The sequence below is a fragment of the Hyperolius riggenbachi genome, chromosome 5, assembly GCF_040937935.1.
Source record: "Hyperolius riggenbachi isolate aHypRig1 chromosome 5, aHypRig1.pri, whole genome shotgun sequence".
Classification (NCBI taxonomy): Eukaryota; Metazoa; Chordata; class Amphibia; order Anura; family Hyperoliidae; genus Hyperolius; species Hyperolius riggenbachi.
The window spans coordinates 374127010-374141037 of record NC_090650.1 but is presented as its reverse complement, the minus strand read 5'-3'; the positions used below and the strand labels follow the sequence as shown (position 1 = coordinate 374141037).

Genomic DNA, 14028 nt, shown 5'->3' with positions numbered 1-14028 from the left:
TTCTGTGCACAGAGGGAGATATTGCATACTTGGCATTTGGAAAATTTCCCACAATGCAATCAGGCCACTGTCAGGAACTTGGTCATGACATCACACTGTGGGAGGGGTTTTCACCACAATATCAGCCATATAAACCCCCCTGATGATCTATTTGAGAAAAGGTAAAACATTTTCTTGGGAAGTTAAATCCTGGGTTAAAGTTCCTCTTTAAACCTGGGGCCAACAGGACATTAGAATAGTAACAGATGTGAATGCCTTAATATTGTAAGTAAATCATTGCATTTTTAGTAACATAAATGTAAGATAAAGATACATCCATGTTATTCATCTTGCTTACCTCTTTTCTAATTACAAAGTCTTTCTGTAACAAAAATCAGTTGCTGCATGCCTAGGAGCAAATCCTGTAACATGATGTGACATTATTTAAAGTGACTATACATTTCCTTCAGATACATTATCCCACCAAGGTTCAGTAATACCATAATCCATGTCTCAGCGTTGCTGTATACAACAATGAAATTAGCTCAGCAGTCATTAAGCAAATCATACCTCAAACTTTCCTTTGCGTTCTCTGTAAATGCCACTTTATCCTTAAAAGAATTTAGAAAACTTGTAGGAATAAAGCATGTTGCTTAATTTTAGTACATGTGAAAAGGAGAAAACCAAACTAAGGTGTTCTGCTGCCATCTAGTGGTGACATTCAAACAAGCAAATGCCTCTTGTGTACACTGTGTTCTCATGGGCATATTGTAGTTTGCCTTCTTAAAACAGAAGGTATTTGTGATAATTCAGCTTTAAGTGAGTGACTGTGGACTCCCACAATGCATCACTGTTGATGTTGAATATGCAAATTATCTCTTTATGCCCATGGAGCCAGGCTTACACCCAGCACTGCTGATGTATAGCAAGCCTATAGCTTATACATTTTACAGAGCCACATCAACTCAACATGCAGACAGCCTGTTTTGGACTGTTGGTCCAGTACAACAGCGTAACAGCAGCTCAGGGTTACCCAAAACCACTAGGAAAGTATAGCGGACTAAACTAAACATGTCTGCATGTTGGGTTTATGTGGCTCTGTAATATTTTGCTGGTAAGTGACGGTAACTGATTGTTCAGCAGTAGTGATGAGCACACATTTAGGAAAGTCCTAATTTTGCATCATAATTCACGTAATTCATAATTACAATACAACACCATAGTGCAAATTTTTTAGAAAAAAAATTATAATTTCGTATGTAAACGTTATCAGGGACCGTAATTTCTCAATTTGGCTTACTGTATTTTTCGGACTATAAGACGCTCCTGACCATAGCATGCACCTAGGTTTAGAGGACAAAAACCAGGGGGAAAATATATACTAAATCTGGTGCATGGTTAAGGAGCATCTTGTATATTATGCCCCCTTTGTACTCCATGCTCCCTTGTACCTCTTGTGTCCCAGTGTCCTCCTCTGTCCCCCTTGTGTCCTCTTGTGTCCCCTATGTGTCTGCCTCTGACCTCCTTGTTTCCCCCTCTATGCCCCTTTGTGTCCCCCTCTGTACTCCTCTGTGTCCCCCTTGTGTCCTCCGTTTGTCCCCGTGTCCTCCTCTGCATGGGCACAGTACAGGGAGTCCCCAACATAGCAGCGAGTTGGAGGTTCATACTGCCAGGAGTTTACAAGTCAAGAAAACTCCCTGCATTTAGGCTATAAGACGCAGTGACTCCCCCCCCCCACACACACACTTTTGCGGGAGAAAAAGTGAGTCTTATAATTTTGCTATTGCAATACATGCTATTGTCACCAAATTTGCTATGTTTGTTAATGAAATAGTGTGAACAAGTCAAAAACACCTTGTAGCTTTTGAGATAATTGATATTGATTTTGAAAATGCATAGGAAAAATGTTTTTAAACTGTAATTTCTCTGAGTTTAAAAAACTTTATATTTTTAAAATTGATTTTCTTGAAAACAACAAGTTTTTTTTGAATTTTTTTGTAGATTTTTGAATTTTTTTGTAGATTTGTTTCAACTATTCCCCTTAACATATGTACAGTAGCTTGCAAAGGTATTCGGCCCCCTTGAAGTTTTCCACATTTTGTCATATTACTGCCACAAACATGAATCAATTGTATTGGAATTACACGTGAAAGACCAAATACAAAGTGGTGTACACATGAGAAGTGGAACGAAAATCATACATGATTCCAAACATTTTTTACAAATAAAGAACTGCAAAGTGGGGTGTGCGTAATTATTCAGCCCCCTGAATCAATACTTTCTAGAACCACCTTTTGCTGCAATTACAGCTGCCAGTCTTTTAGGGTATGTCTCTACCAGCTTTGCACATCTAGAAACTAAAATCCTTGCCCATTCTTCTTTGCAAAACAGCTCCAGCTCAGTCAGATTAGATGGACAGCGTTTGTGAACAGCAGTTTTCAGATCTTGCCACAGATTCTCGATTGGAGTTAGATCTGGCCTTTGACTGGGCCATTCTAACACATGGATATGTTTTGTTTTTAACCATTCCATTGTTGCCCTGGCTTTATGTTTAGGGTTGTTGTCCTGATAGAAGGTGAACCTCCGCCCCAGTCTCAAGTCTTTTGCAAACTCCAAGAGGTTTTCTTCCAAGATTGCCCTGTATTTGGCTCCGTCCATCTTCCCATCAACTCTTACCACCATCCCTGTCCCTGCTGAAGAGATGCACTCCCAGAGCATGATGCTGCCACCACCATATTTGACAGTGGGGATGGTGTGTTCAGAGTGATGTGCAATGCTTGTTTTCCGCCACACATAGCTTTTTGCATTTTGGCCAAAACGTTCTATTTTGGTGTCATCTGACCAGAGCACCTTCTTCCACATGTTTGCTGTGTGACTTGTGGCAAACTGCAAACGGGACTTCTTATGCTTTTTGTAACAGTGGCTTTCTTCTTGCCACTCTTCCATAAAGGCCAACTTTGTGCAATGCACGACTAATAGTTGTCCTATGGACAGATTCCCCCACCTGAGCTGTAGATCTCTGCAGCTCGTCCAGAGTCACCATTAGTGTTGGGCGAACAGTGTTCGCCACTGTTCGGGTTCTGCAGAACATCACCCTGTTCGGGTGATGTTCGAGTTCGGCCGAACACCTGGTGGTGTTCGGCCAAACTGTTCGCGTTCGCCCGAACGGCTCAATTCCTGGCCGAACCTGGCCGAACAGGGCCCCTGTTCGGCCGAACAGGGCCCTGTTCGGCCGAATACGGCCCCCCTATGGGGTCGCAGGCATAAGGGGGGAGCATGCCCCGATCGCGGAGGGGGGTGTCGGAAATTTCCCCCACCCCCTCCGCTAGCGCTCCCCCCTCTGCCCGCTTCCCCATACAAAAGTTTAAGGAAAGTACCGGTGGTAGTGGATGGCCTGGCAGTGGCACTGTGGAGTGAGGAGGAGGAGTCCGGAGAGTGACGCGTTGAGGGAGGCCGGGCAGCGGGCGTGAGGTCAGAGAAAGGGCGGAAGTACCACAAGGGTACTACCGCTGAACCGCCCGCTGCCCGGCCTCCCTCAACACGTCACTCTCCGGACTCCTCCTCCTCACTCCACAGTGCCACTGCCAGGCCATCCACTACCACCGGTACTTTCCTTAAATTTTTGTATGGGGAAGCGGGCAGAGGGGGGAGCGCTAGCGGAGGGGGTGGGGGGAATTTCCGACCCCCCCCCCCCCCGCGATCGGGGCATGCTCCCCCCTTATGCCTGCGACCCCATAGGGCCCCCAAAAGCGGGATGTTCGGGGAGTTCGGGGTTCGGCCCGAACATGCCGAACATCGCCGTCATGTTCGGCGAACTTTCCCGAACCCGAACATCCAGGTGTTCGCCCAACACTAGTCACCATGGGCCTCTTGACTGCATTTTTGATCAGCGCTATCCTTGTTCGGCCTGTGAGTTTAGGTGGACGGCCTTGTCTTGGTAGGTTTACAGTTGTGCCATACTCCTTCCATTTCTGAATGATCGTTTAAACAGTGCTCCGTGGGATGTTCAAGGCTTTGGAAATCTTTTTGTAGCCTAAGCCTGCTTTAAATTTCTCAATAACTTTATCTCTGACCTGTCTGGTGTGTTCTTTGAACTTCATGGTGTTGTTGCTCCCAAGATTATATTAGACAACCTCTGAGGCCGTCACAGAGCAGCTGAATGTGTACTGACATTAGATTACACACAGGTGCACCCCATTTAGTCATTAGCACTCATCAGGCAATGTCTATGGGCAACTGGCTGCACTCAGACCAAAGGGGGCTGAATAATTACGCACACCCCAATTTGCAGTTATTTATTTGTAAAAAATGTTTGGAATCATGTATGATTTTTTGTTCCACTTCTCACGTGTACACCACTTTGTATTGGTCTTTCATGTGGAATTCCGACAAAATTGATTCATGTTTGTGGCAGTAATGTGACAAAATGTGGAAAACTTCAAGGGGGCCGAATACTTTTGCAAGCCACTGTAGCAATTTTGGTGATGATAGCATGTATGGGGGCATGTATTAACCGCTAAAGTCGGCACAAAATTAAGCAAACTTTTGTGTAACTGTAAAACTACGATTGGATTACGCAAAATCAACTGAATTCTCTCCCAGAACCATTTGTCACATGACTGCAGAATGCTGGAATCTGTTTGTTTAGCGGCATTAACGTGTAGCCCCCACAATGATTGAATCATCCAACCCATAGGTAATGAGTGTGATTCTACAACAACAAGGGGATTGAAAACCTTGAAGAAAGATATATTCACATCTTTTATTTAAGAATTTAGTATGTCTCAAATACCATAAGCATAAACAATGTGACTACACGAGAACAGGCATATGGAAGAGGATGTAGTGCATTTTATTGCCTTTGTCCTTTAGCAGACATTTACAGAGCAGTGTATGTTCATTCTTGTATTGTTGTCATTTGTAGTGTGTCGGCCAGTACAGAAGTTTAGTCGAAAGACGCTCTGACTTCTCTCCCGTTCAGGGGTTGGGTGGGGCGGTAGTTGTCCGCCATACGTGTGGGAACTTCACATTCCATAGTGGAACAGATACTCCGGAATTTCTCCATCTGTCACAGAAGGATTGAGAAGCACACCCGTTAGACTTGTAACTTTGGCATAGTACTATGCTGTATGTATTTGGACACAAAAACCTTTTTTGAAATTACTTGTATACGCTGGTCTACCTGCTGTGTAAAATGCCATTATTGCCTATGAGATTGTGTTTTAGAGACACCTAATCCTGCACCTATGACCAACCATTTCCCATTCATTCCCAGTCTTTCTTACAATGTAATAATGAACACGATTAAAGCAGTTAAATTGAAACGTTGGCAACAGCCCATGTGATCTTATTGACTGCCTTAATTTCATTTTGTTGTATCATTTTTTGTTATGTTAAAGTACCAAATCTGTATAATAGCAGAGTAATATACTTAGAATGGATACTAGAAAGAATGGATACCTTAGGTAATCCCTTATCAGGGGCATTTTTAGGAAAAGGCATTCCAGGCCACTATCTGGAGTGCTATTGGTGCCTGGGGGGTGCCATGACCCTGATTAAGCCATGCCCCCCAAATGGAGCCCTACCCCGAACTAAGCCATGCCTCCAGATTGAAGCTACACCCCAAAGGGTGTGTTTGTGCCTCCTTCTGTCCCCTTGTGCCTTCTTCTTTCTCCTTATGCCAACTCTGCCTAGTGATGATTGTAATCAGCTAATTACGATTACATGAAATTTCGCGTACACCTATACAGAAATTACGATTTGTAAATTCAGTTGATTTTGTATAATGCTTTGCAATTTCGCATAAATTTCCACATAATTTTGGTGTAACTTTGTGCCGATTTTAGCAGTGAATAGCACCTCATGGAGCTAGAGGAAGCCCCAGCTAAGTATAAGTACACCATTAAAGGTTTCCTTTAAAGGAAACGAGTGCTGTTATGTATGCAAAAGTGGCAAGTCAAGCAGAAAGTCAAATTTAGTCCAATGTGCTGAAAAGTAAACAGTATAGCAATGGTTTTACACACATGGACTTGCTAACTACAGCAATACTTCCCTCTTGATTTAGTTATTATTAAAATTATAGAAAGGTGAAATGTGTGGGTGTGACAGTCCATGAAAATTGCAGGCAACTTAAAGTGTACTCGGGTTGACATGTGACTTGATGAGATAAACGTGTATGCACAGTATCAAACATATAAATAACTAGGCTGTGTTTCATTTTTATTTATTTTTTTTGCCTGAAAGAGTTAACCTTCAGGCATGCAAGTGACTGCTTCCCTCTTGTTGGACCCTTGTTGGATTATAGCGTAACCCTCACTGATAAGGAATCACAGCCCAAAAACTCTTTCCTAGCAGAGAAGAGCTGCTAACTGCAGGATAAAAAGGTCAATAGTTCATGTATTTTAGCTCTGGGACACTTCATAGATTACCATTGAGAAGAGACAATAAAACATATCTACTTCGTAAATGTTTAAACATAAAATAAAGACATGGGATATCTAAGAAAAATTCATTCTTAAGAGTATGAGCATAGATACCATTGTTTATATTATCGGTTTATTTTCACCCCTGGTTCACTTTAATAAATCTATCAATTCTGCTTTGACAAGGTTGACCGCAGTATTACTAGAAGCAGCATGACTTGTACCTGTTCTGGGCTGAGGGTGAGTGGCTCTCTCAGGAGTATCCAGGTGACACATTCTTCACATGGAGGGGTTGTGAAGGAGCCTTGATACGTCCAGTATTCATGGGAGATGGGAAACAGAACTGAAGGGTCAAAATCTGTGAAATGGGCTTTCTTCCCCTAGGAATGGTAAATCACATGAAACTCAGACAGTAGACTGCACTGCATGTTCCCTAATCTGTATCTGAAAAAGTACAGTTGTACTTACAACCAGTTATTTCTTTATTTGTTGTGACTTAGACGACCAATGAATTTTGTAAACAGAAGTATCTACCTCTGATAACCAGGTCAAGCTCCCCAGCAGCCTGTGTGGTAGCAGAGCAATACATATCATGGATCCCATGAAGAGAGAGTAAGGGAAAGGCAAATAGTACCACAGACAGGAGTGTAACTACAGGGGAGCAGCCACGGTGACCACAGGGGGTCCCAGTGCTGTAAGGGGTCAACTACTACACTACTACAGGTGTTTTTGTGGCTACACTTGTTATGGGTTTGAAGATCATGTTGACCACACTTGTTTTATGACCCTTGCGAGATGTGCCCCAAGGCTGTGAGGGTCACCAGGGGTAGGCAAGAGAAGGGGTTTGAACATTGGGGGCCCTATCAAAATTTTATGTAGCTACGTAATTTACGTAGCTTAACTACCTAACGACCGCGTCACACCAATGGGTGCGAACGTGGCAGCAGCCCCAGGACCGCCTAACGCCGATTGGCGTGAAGTCCTGGAGCTGCAGTTTAGCAGGGAATGCGCGCGCGATTGTTCCATGCTGGTTCATGGAGCTCCGCTTCCTGATCAGCCCACTAGCTGCGATCGCTGCTAGCAGGCCATTAGTAAATGAAAGGGGAAAGAAATCCCCTTTGTTTACATGCGTATAGCGCTGCTATCTAGTGCAGCACTGTACGGGGGACACGTGGCTGTCCCTCCAGAGCAGCTGGGAATCTAAGCCCTCCACTGATGCCTATGAGAGGCGGAGAAGAGGACGGATCGCCGTCCTAGTCAATTCAGGATGGGGGGGGGGGGGGAGAGGGGGGGGGGGAGGGAGGGAAAATCAGGCGCTGTAAGCCTGTTAAAAAAAAAAAAAAAGGATCGTAGGAGCGATCAGACACCTCCAAAACAATGCCCTGTAAAGGACAATAAAAGGAGGTAAGATTCATTTGTGTGCTTTAGTTGTAGGGCTGTGCAGCAACCTGACAAAGTTGCACAGCCCTGTTTTGTGAAAAATTGCCTAGTCACTAGAGGGGTGTAAGCCTGTGGTCCTGAAGTGGTTAAAGGACAACTGAAGTGAGATGAATATGGAGGCTTCAATATTTATTTCCTGTTAAACAATACCAGTTTCCTGGCATCCCTGCTGATCTATTTGGCTGCAGTAGTGTCTGAATCGCACCAGAAACAAGCATGCAGCTAACCTTGTCAGATCTGACAATAATGTCAGAAATACCTGATCTGCTGCGTGCTTGTTCAGAGTCTGTGACTAAAAGTATTAAAAGCAGAGGATCAGCAGGAATGCCATGCAGGCAGGCAACTGGTATTGCTTAAAAGGAAATAAATATGGCAGCCTCCACATCCCTCTGGTTTCAGTTGTCCTTAAAAAAATCTTGACTTGACTCTTGGAAAATTGTCTGCTATAAGTGGGTTCTACCTTCAACTGGTGGTTCGTATTGAAATATAGTGGGAGCTTGGAAGGCTTGGAAAATTTAGGGGTCACACAGGTATGAACTAAGCAACCTTTAAATCTTTACTTGAGAGCAGGTAAAAAGGCCTAAGTGAACTGTAAACTGTAAGGCACCATAAGTCCCGTTGTGACTCCTGTGACTGTCCCTGGTCCCATTATCAGTGCAAGTCTCTTCCTGTCAGTTCTGCAGCCAGCCAGCCACTGGAGTCCCCCTTATGCCATGGAGTGTCCCCAACACACTGCAATAAGTAAAAGTGTCCCTCTGTCGCTTAATACAGTATACTAAGGTGTCTCCATGTAGCATATAAAGGTTCCCCTGACCAGAGCTGGAACAATGCTCTCCAGACCAGCACCCAAGGCTGAGACACCAAAGTGGGCCCCTCTATCCCTCCTACCCCAACCGTCACACACTGATTGCTATTAGACTAAGAGGCTCTAGTTATCTGGCTTGCAGTCACTGCCATGTATCCTCTTTTTTTATTTCTCACCTGACCTGTGGTCCTCCACTTAATGCAGTTTAAAAGTGGAGTGGAGAATGGTGGTATAGCTACCAATCCTGCTTTCCACCAACTGTGTTTCTCTCTGTGGCCTCCCACATCTTCTTCCTCCCACATCTTCTGTCCACAGCCAATATGTCTACTGGGTGTTGTCTCTGCTGCTGGTGTGTTCCCTCCAAGTGGCAGACAGGTCATGTGTATGCTCAGTGTGTATTTTATCCCATAAGTGGGGCTTGCACTCTTTTGCAGGTAAGCATTCATCTGTTTTTAAGTAGCGCTGTTCATTTCTTTGCTATGTTATAATTTATTTCTGGTCAGCTGCTCCCACTTAACAGTTTTGCCTTTGGTGTATATGCAGAGCCTCTGTTTGGGTTCAAGGTGCATTTGTAGTTTCTGGGGGGGCTCAGCGCATCTCTGAGCTGAGGCCATTCAGAGGCGGCCTGGTGATGCGCTGATCCCACTTTTTTGCGCAATTTTCAATTTTACTTGGTAGCGCGCCCAGGCTGTGCATATGCATAGGTAGGATTTAGTTAGTGTTAGGTCCCCTCCCAAGGAGGAAAGACTTCTTCGACAGTGGGAGGGACGAGTACTTAACAAGTTGCATGCAAGCTGTTACAGGAAACTAACATCCTCCAAGTGGCAGACAGGTCATGTGTATGCTCAGTGTGTATTTTATCCCATAAGTGGGGCTTGCACTCTTTTGCAGGTAAGCATTCATCTGTTTTTAAGTAGCGCTGTTCATTTCTTTGCTATGTTATAATTTATTTCTGGTCAGCTGCTCCCACTTAACAGTTTTGCCTTTGGTGTATATGCAGAGCCTCTGTTTGGGTTCAAGGGGCTTGATTTACAAAACGGTGCTAACTGTAGCACTGGCCCTTAGCACGTCTAAACTCAATTGAAATGTCAGAAGTAGTGATCGTGCGCAAAGTATCGCGCGCAAAGTTTTGCGCGCGCACTGCACAGAGCGCAGGGCGCTCCGCACGAAGTGCCCACTAAAGCCTATGGGACTTAGCGCGCGCATAGGAGTTTGCGCGCGCAAAACTTTGCGCGCGGTACTTAGCGCACGATCTGATTGAGAAAACTGGTGCTAACCTACTTAGCACCCTGGTTAGCGCGCCTTAAGACTTTAGACGTGCTAAGTAGGTTAGCACCTCTTAGTAAATCAAGCCCAAGGTGCGTTTGTAGTTTCTGGGGGGGCTCAGCGCATCTCTGAGCAGAGGCCATTCAGAGGCGGCCTGGTGATGCGCTGATCCCACTTTTTTGCGCAATTTTCAATTTTACTTGGTAGCGCTCCCAGGCTGTGCATATGCATAGGTAGGATTTAGTTAGTGTTAGGTCCCCTCCCAAGGAGGAAAGACTTCTTCGACAGTGGGAGGGACGAGTACTTAACAAGTTGCATGCAAGCTGTTACAGGAAACTAACATCCTCCAAGTGACAGACAGGTCATGTGTATGCTCAGTGTGTATTTTATCCCATAAGTGGGGCTTGCACTCTTTTGCAGGTAAGCATTCATCTGTTTTTAAGTAGCGCTGTTCATTTCTTTGCTGGTGTGTTCCCGTCTAGTTCTGCATGCCGCTTTCCATTGCTGATTATCAGCAGAAGCACTAAAACTTTACCCAAGACAACTTTTTGCAAAACACACCCACAATTTGAAAACCAGTTCTGGCTGTTGTGGCTTAATGGAGTATGGCCTGCTGATTGGCTGTCTACATAACAGACAGTGGACTAGTTGCCATCACTACGGTGGGGGCTATTTTTCTCCCTATTTTAATACTACACAGGTGCATTGACATGAAGGCTTAATTAAAAACTGTGCTCACCTTGCATCCATGAACCATTTTTTTGTTATTATTCCATAATGTAAGTTTCCCGCTCAAAATGCAGTGCTATGCCATAGGCGATGGGTTATTTTCATTCGGATTGGGCTTTTGAAATGCAGAGAACCACGGTAACCTATACTTCTCTACTTCTAGATGCATGCCAGGCTGGAAGTGGCTGCTGAAAAAAGAAGAAAGCTCTTCTATGGTGCAATACTTTTAATTCAGTTTTCAAATTACAAAAGAAATGCATGTACAAGATTGCAAAAATTTACAAGTATATCTCACATGCCCAGTGTTCCACTCGTTGGATGTCGACCGTGGCCAACGTGGGGACATCAACAAGAGTATGTGGTAGGTCTGGAGTTCAGGCAAGCTCTGTGTGCCGTGTGATAATGACTTTCTTGACACACCAGTGTTTCTTTGTCAATTCAGGATTCACTTTCAAATTTTTGCGATCTTATATGTGCATTTCTTTTGCAATTTCCAAACTGAACTAAAGGTATTGCACCATAGAACTGCTCTCTTCTCTCTCTTTCTAACACAGACTCCTGTCAAATCCCACCACTGAGAGAGCTGCTCTGGACGCTACCTTTCCTCCTTTCATTGTCTTAATGGGGGGGGAGGCAGTAGCAGTGTTAGGGAGACTTGCCCAAGTTCTCCTACTGAATTGGTGCAGGCTTACTGAACAGGAAGAGCCAAGATTCGAACATTGGTTGCCTGTGTCAGAGGCAGAGCCCTTAACCAGTACACTATCCAGCCACTCCTGCTCCTAAGTAACGGCCACTCCACTGAACCCGCCCTGAGCCTTGGTGGGTCCAGTGGCTTTAATGGACGTGATCCCTGCACGATGATTGGCCCAACAGGCTGCCTGTCAAGTGACACACATATAATTGTCTATTGGAAGTGGTTGCTGCCTGACTAGCATGCAATCCCTGGGTGTGGCAAGCTGAATGATTTTAAATCATAATTTCGAGGCTTTAGTAAATCAGCCTCAATGTATTTATACATGTTTTTTTTACCTTAGAGATGAATTAAGATTTAATGGGGACCTAAGCAAGGTAGTAGATTTGGGCCAATCTTGTGGTCCTTTTGGTAAGCTGAAGTGGAAGAAGGTCAAAGAAGGTGTCAGATGTGCCCCTTTACAGCAACTGTTCCCCAAGCACCTGCCTAGGTTGCCTAGTGGATGATACTGCTATGAACATATAGACAACGTTGCTGAATTGTTTCCTATTAGACAGCATGTTGATTCTTACCTTTGCCTTGATACAGTCCAGTGCTTCTACAATCGATTTCAGATGAGGTCTGGCCTTTCCTATCTATTGGTAAATATGAAATACAAAATTAAATACCTAATTTATTTATGAAATAAAACCATTACATTCTTATTGCAAATCTCATTATTATTACTATTATTATTCAATTTATCCGCACATTTTTATTCCTGAATGAGTTCCCGCAGTAGATCTCTACTTCCTGCTCTTGTGACAGAAATCTTTTAGACAATGGATCAAGAACATATACAAGCGCTCCAATAAAGCTTCAGCAAAAAGATCGCCTGACGACGGTGCAACATTGAAACCGGTAGGGAAGAGAGACTGGGCATTGCCCCTCATGACGGCATTTCCCCTGACGACAGTGCAACACCAAAACTGGTAGGGAAGAGAGACTGGGCATTGCCCCTCATGACGGCATTTCCCCTGACGACAGTGCAATGCTGAAACTGGTAGGGAAGAGAGACTGGGCATTGCCCCTCATGACGGCATTTCCCCTGACGACAGTGCAATGCTGAAACTGGTAGGGAAGAGAGACTGGGCATTCTTTCAAGTAGACTACGGTGCGTATGTGTACTTTGGTCACGCTCAAGGCAATAATTTACATTCGGGTCCTTGCCACAGGGGCCCACAATGTGAGTGCTACACGTCATTTTTTTATCTATCATTTGTTTTAATAATAGCAGTAGGGTATTGTACCATGTTAGCCATCAGTAAAAGCAAGAAGTTTTAAACCAGGATGATAATTTACGGTTACAGCAGACTCTTATAAGATTATTCCGTATTCTCTCCGAGCTCCTCCTGCAGATTTCTTAAATTAGTGAGCATTCGTATAGAGCTGACAATTCTCTGTCTGGTGGTTTTGGGGATATTCACTTGCTTACTACTACTTGTTAGGCACTGGATGGCTACAGGTCATCCAGGAATGGTCTCAATATATATATATATATATATATATATATATATATATATATATATATATATATATATATATATATATATATATATATATATATATATATATATATATATATATATATACAGTGGCTTGCAGAAGTATTCGGCCCCCTTGAAGTTTTCCACATTTTGTCACATTACTGCCACAAACATGTATCAATTTTATTGGAATTTCACATGAAAGACCAATACAAAGTGCTGTACACGTGAGAAGTGGAATGAAAATCATACATGATTCCAAACATTTTTTACAAATAAATAACTGCAAAGTGAGGTGTGCGCAATTATTCAGCCCCTTTTGGTCTGAGTGCAGTCAGTTGCCTATAGACATTGCCTGATGAGTGCTAATGACTAAATAGAGTGCACCTGTGTGTGTGTGTGTATATATATATATATATATATATATATATATATATATATATATATATATATATATATATATATATATATATATATATATATATATATCTCAGGGTAATTGGAATGTTTTAGAACAGCTTGGACTATTTTGAATGATATATAGTAGAACTGTGGATTTTCCCACAGACTGTGACAGTGTGTGAAGGGTATGAATAATTTTGGACTGGACACTTTTTGCTCAAATGTAAATAAAAGCTGAAAAAGGTTTTTTTTCCCACAATAATGCCTCTTGTACACTGTCTTTTTATCTTTTGGGAGACACATATGTCATTTGCAATCAAAAAATTAGTTGCTGGTTGAATAAAAGTAACCTTAAGTCAAAATTTGCCAGAGGTATGAATAGTTATAGGAAGCACTGTGTATGTATATATATATATATATATATATATATATATATATATATATATATATCATAAAAAAATGAAAATTAGATGTCATCACTGCAATGTAGGCACAAACAGGAAATATAACAAAAAAAAATATGAAAAAAACTCTTTTATATTAGAGGGAAGGGTTGAACGATTGAATTGATTACCCCAGTGGTAATACAGACACCAATAAGACCTCCATACTTATTATCAGAATATAAAATGACATTTTTAGCCTGAATTTCACTTTTAGAAAGGACTCTTACTTTTAAGAACACTGCGACAATGGCCACTCCGTCAGGGTTTTTCTTCGCTTCTGTAATATTGTCATATTTTGAATTCCAGTGCAAAAAATGAATCT

General features: G+C 42.9%; 1 protein-coding gene across 2 annotated transcripts in view; it reads right to left on the bottom strand.

The window, feature by feature from the left end:
* Positions 1–4721: 4721 nt before the first annotated feature.
* The window catches only part of LOC137519017 (carbonic anhydrase 3-like), a 69573-nt gene continuing 60266 nt past the window's right edge, over positions 4722–14028 (bottom strand). For both annotated transcript variants that reach the window (XM_068237592.1, XM_068237591.1), the window contains 4 exons: positions 13934–14026; positions 11905–11967; positions 6626–6781; positions 4722–5044 (listed from right to left, as the gene is read on the bottom strand). In XM_068237592.1, the coding sequence (XP_068093693.1) occupies positions 4925–5044; positions 6626–6781; positions 11905–11967; positions 13934–14026 (432 nt within the window). In that variant the 3' untranslated portion in view covers positions 4722–4924. The remainder of the gene's footprint in view (positions 5045–6625; positions 6782–11904; positions 11968–13933; positions 14027–14028) is intronic.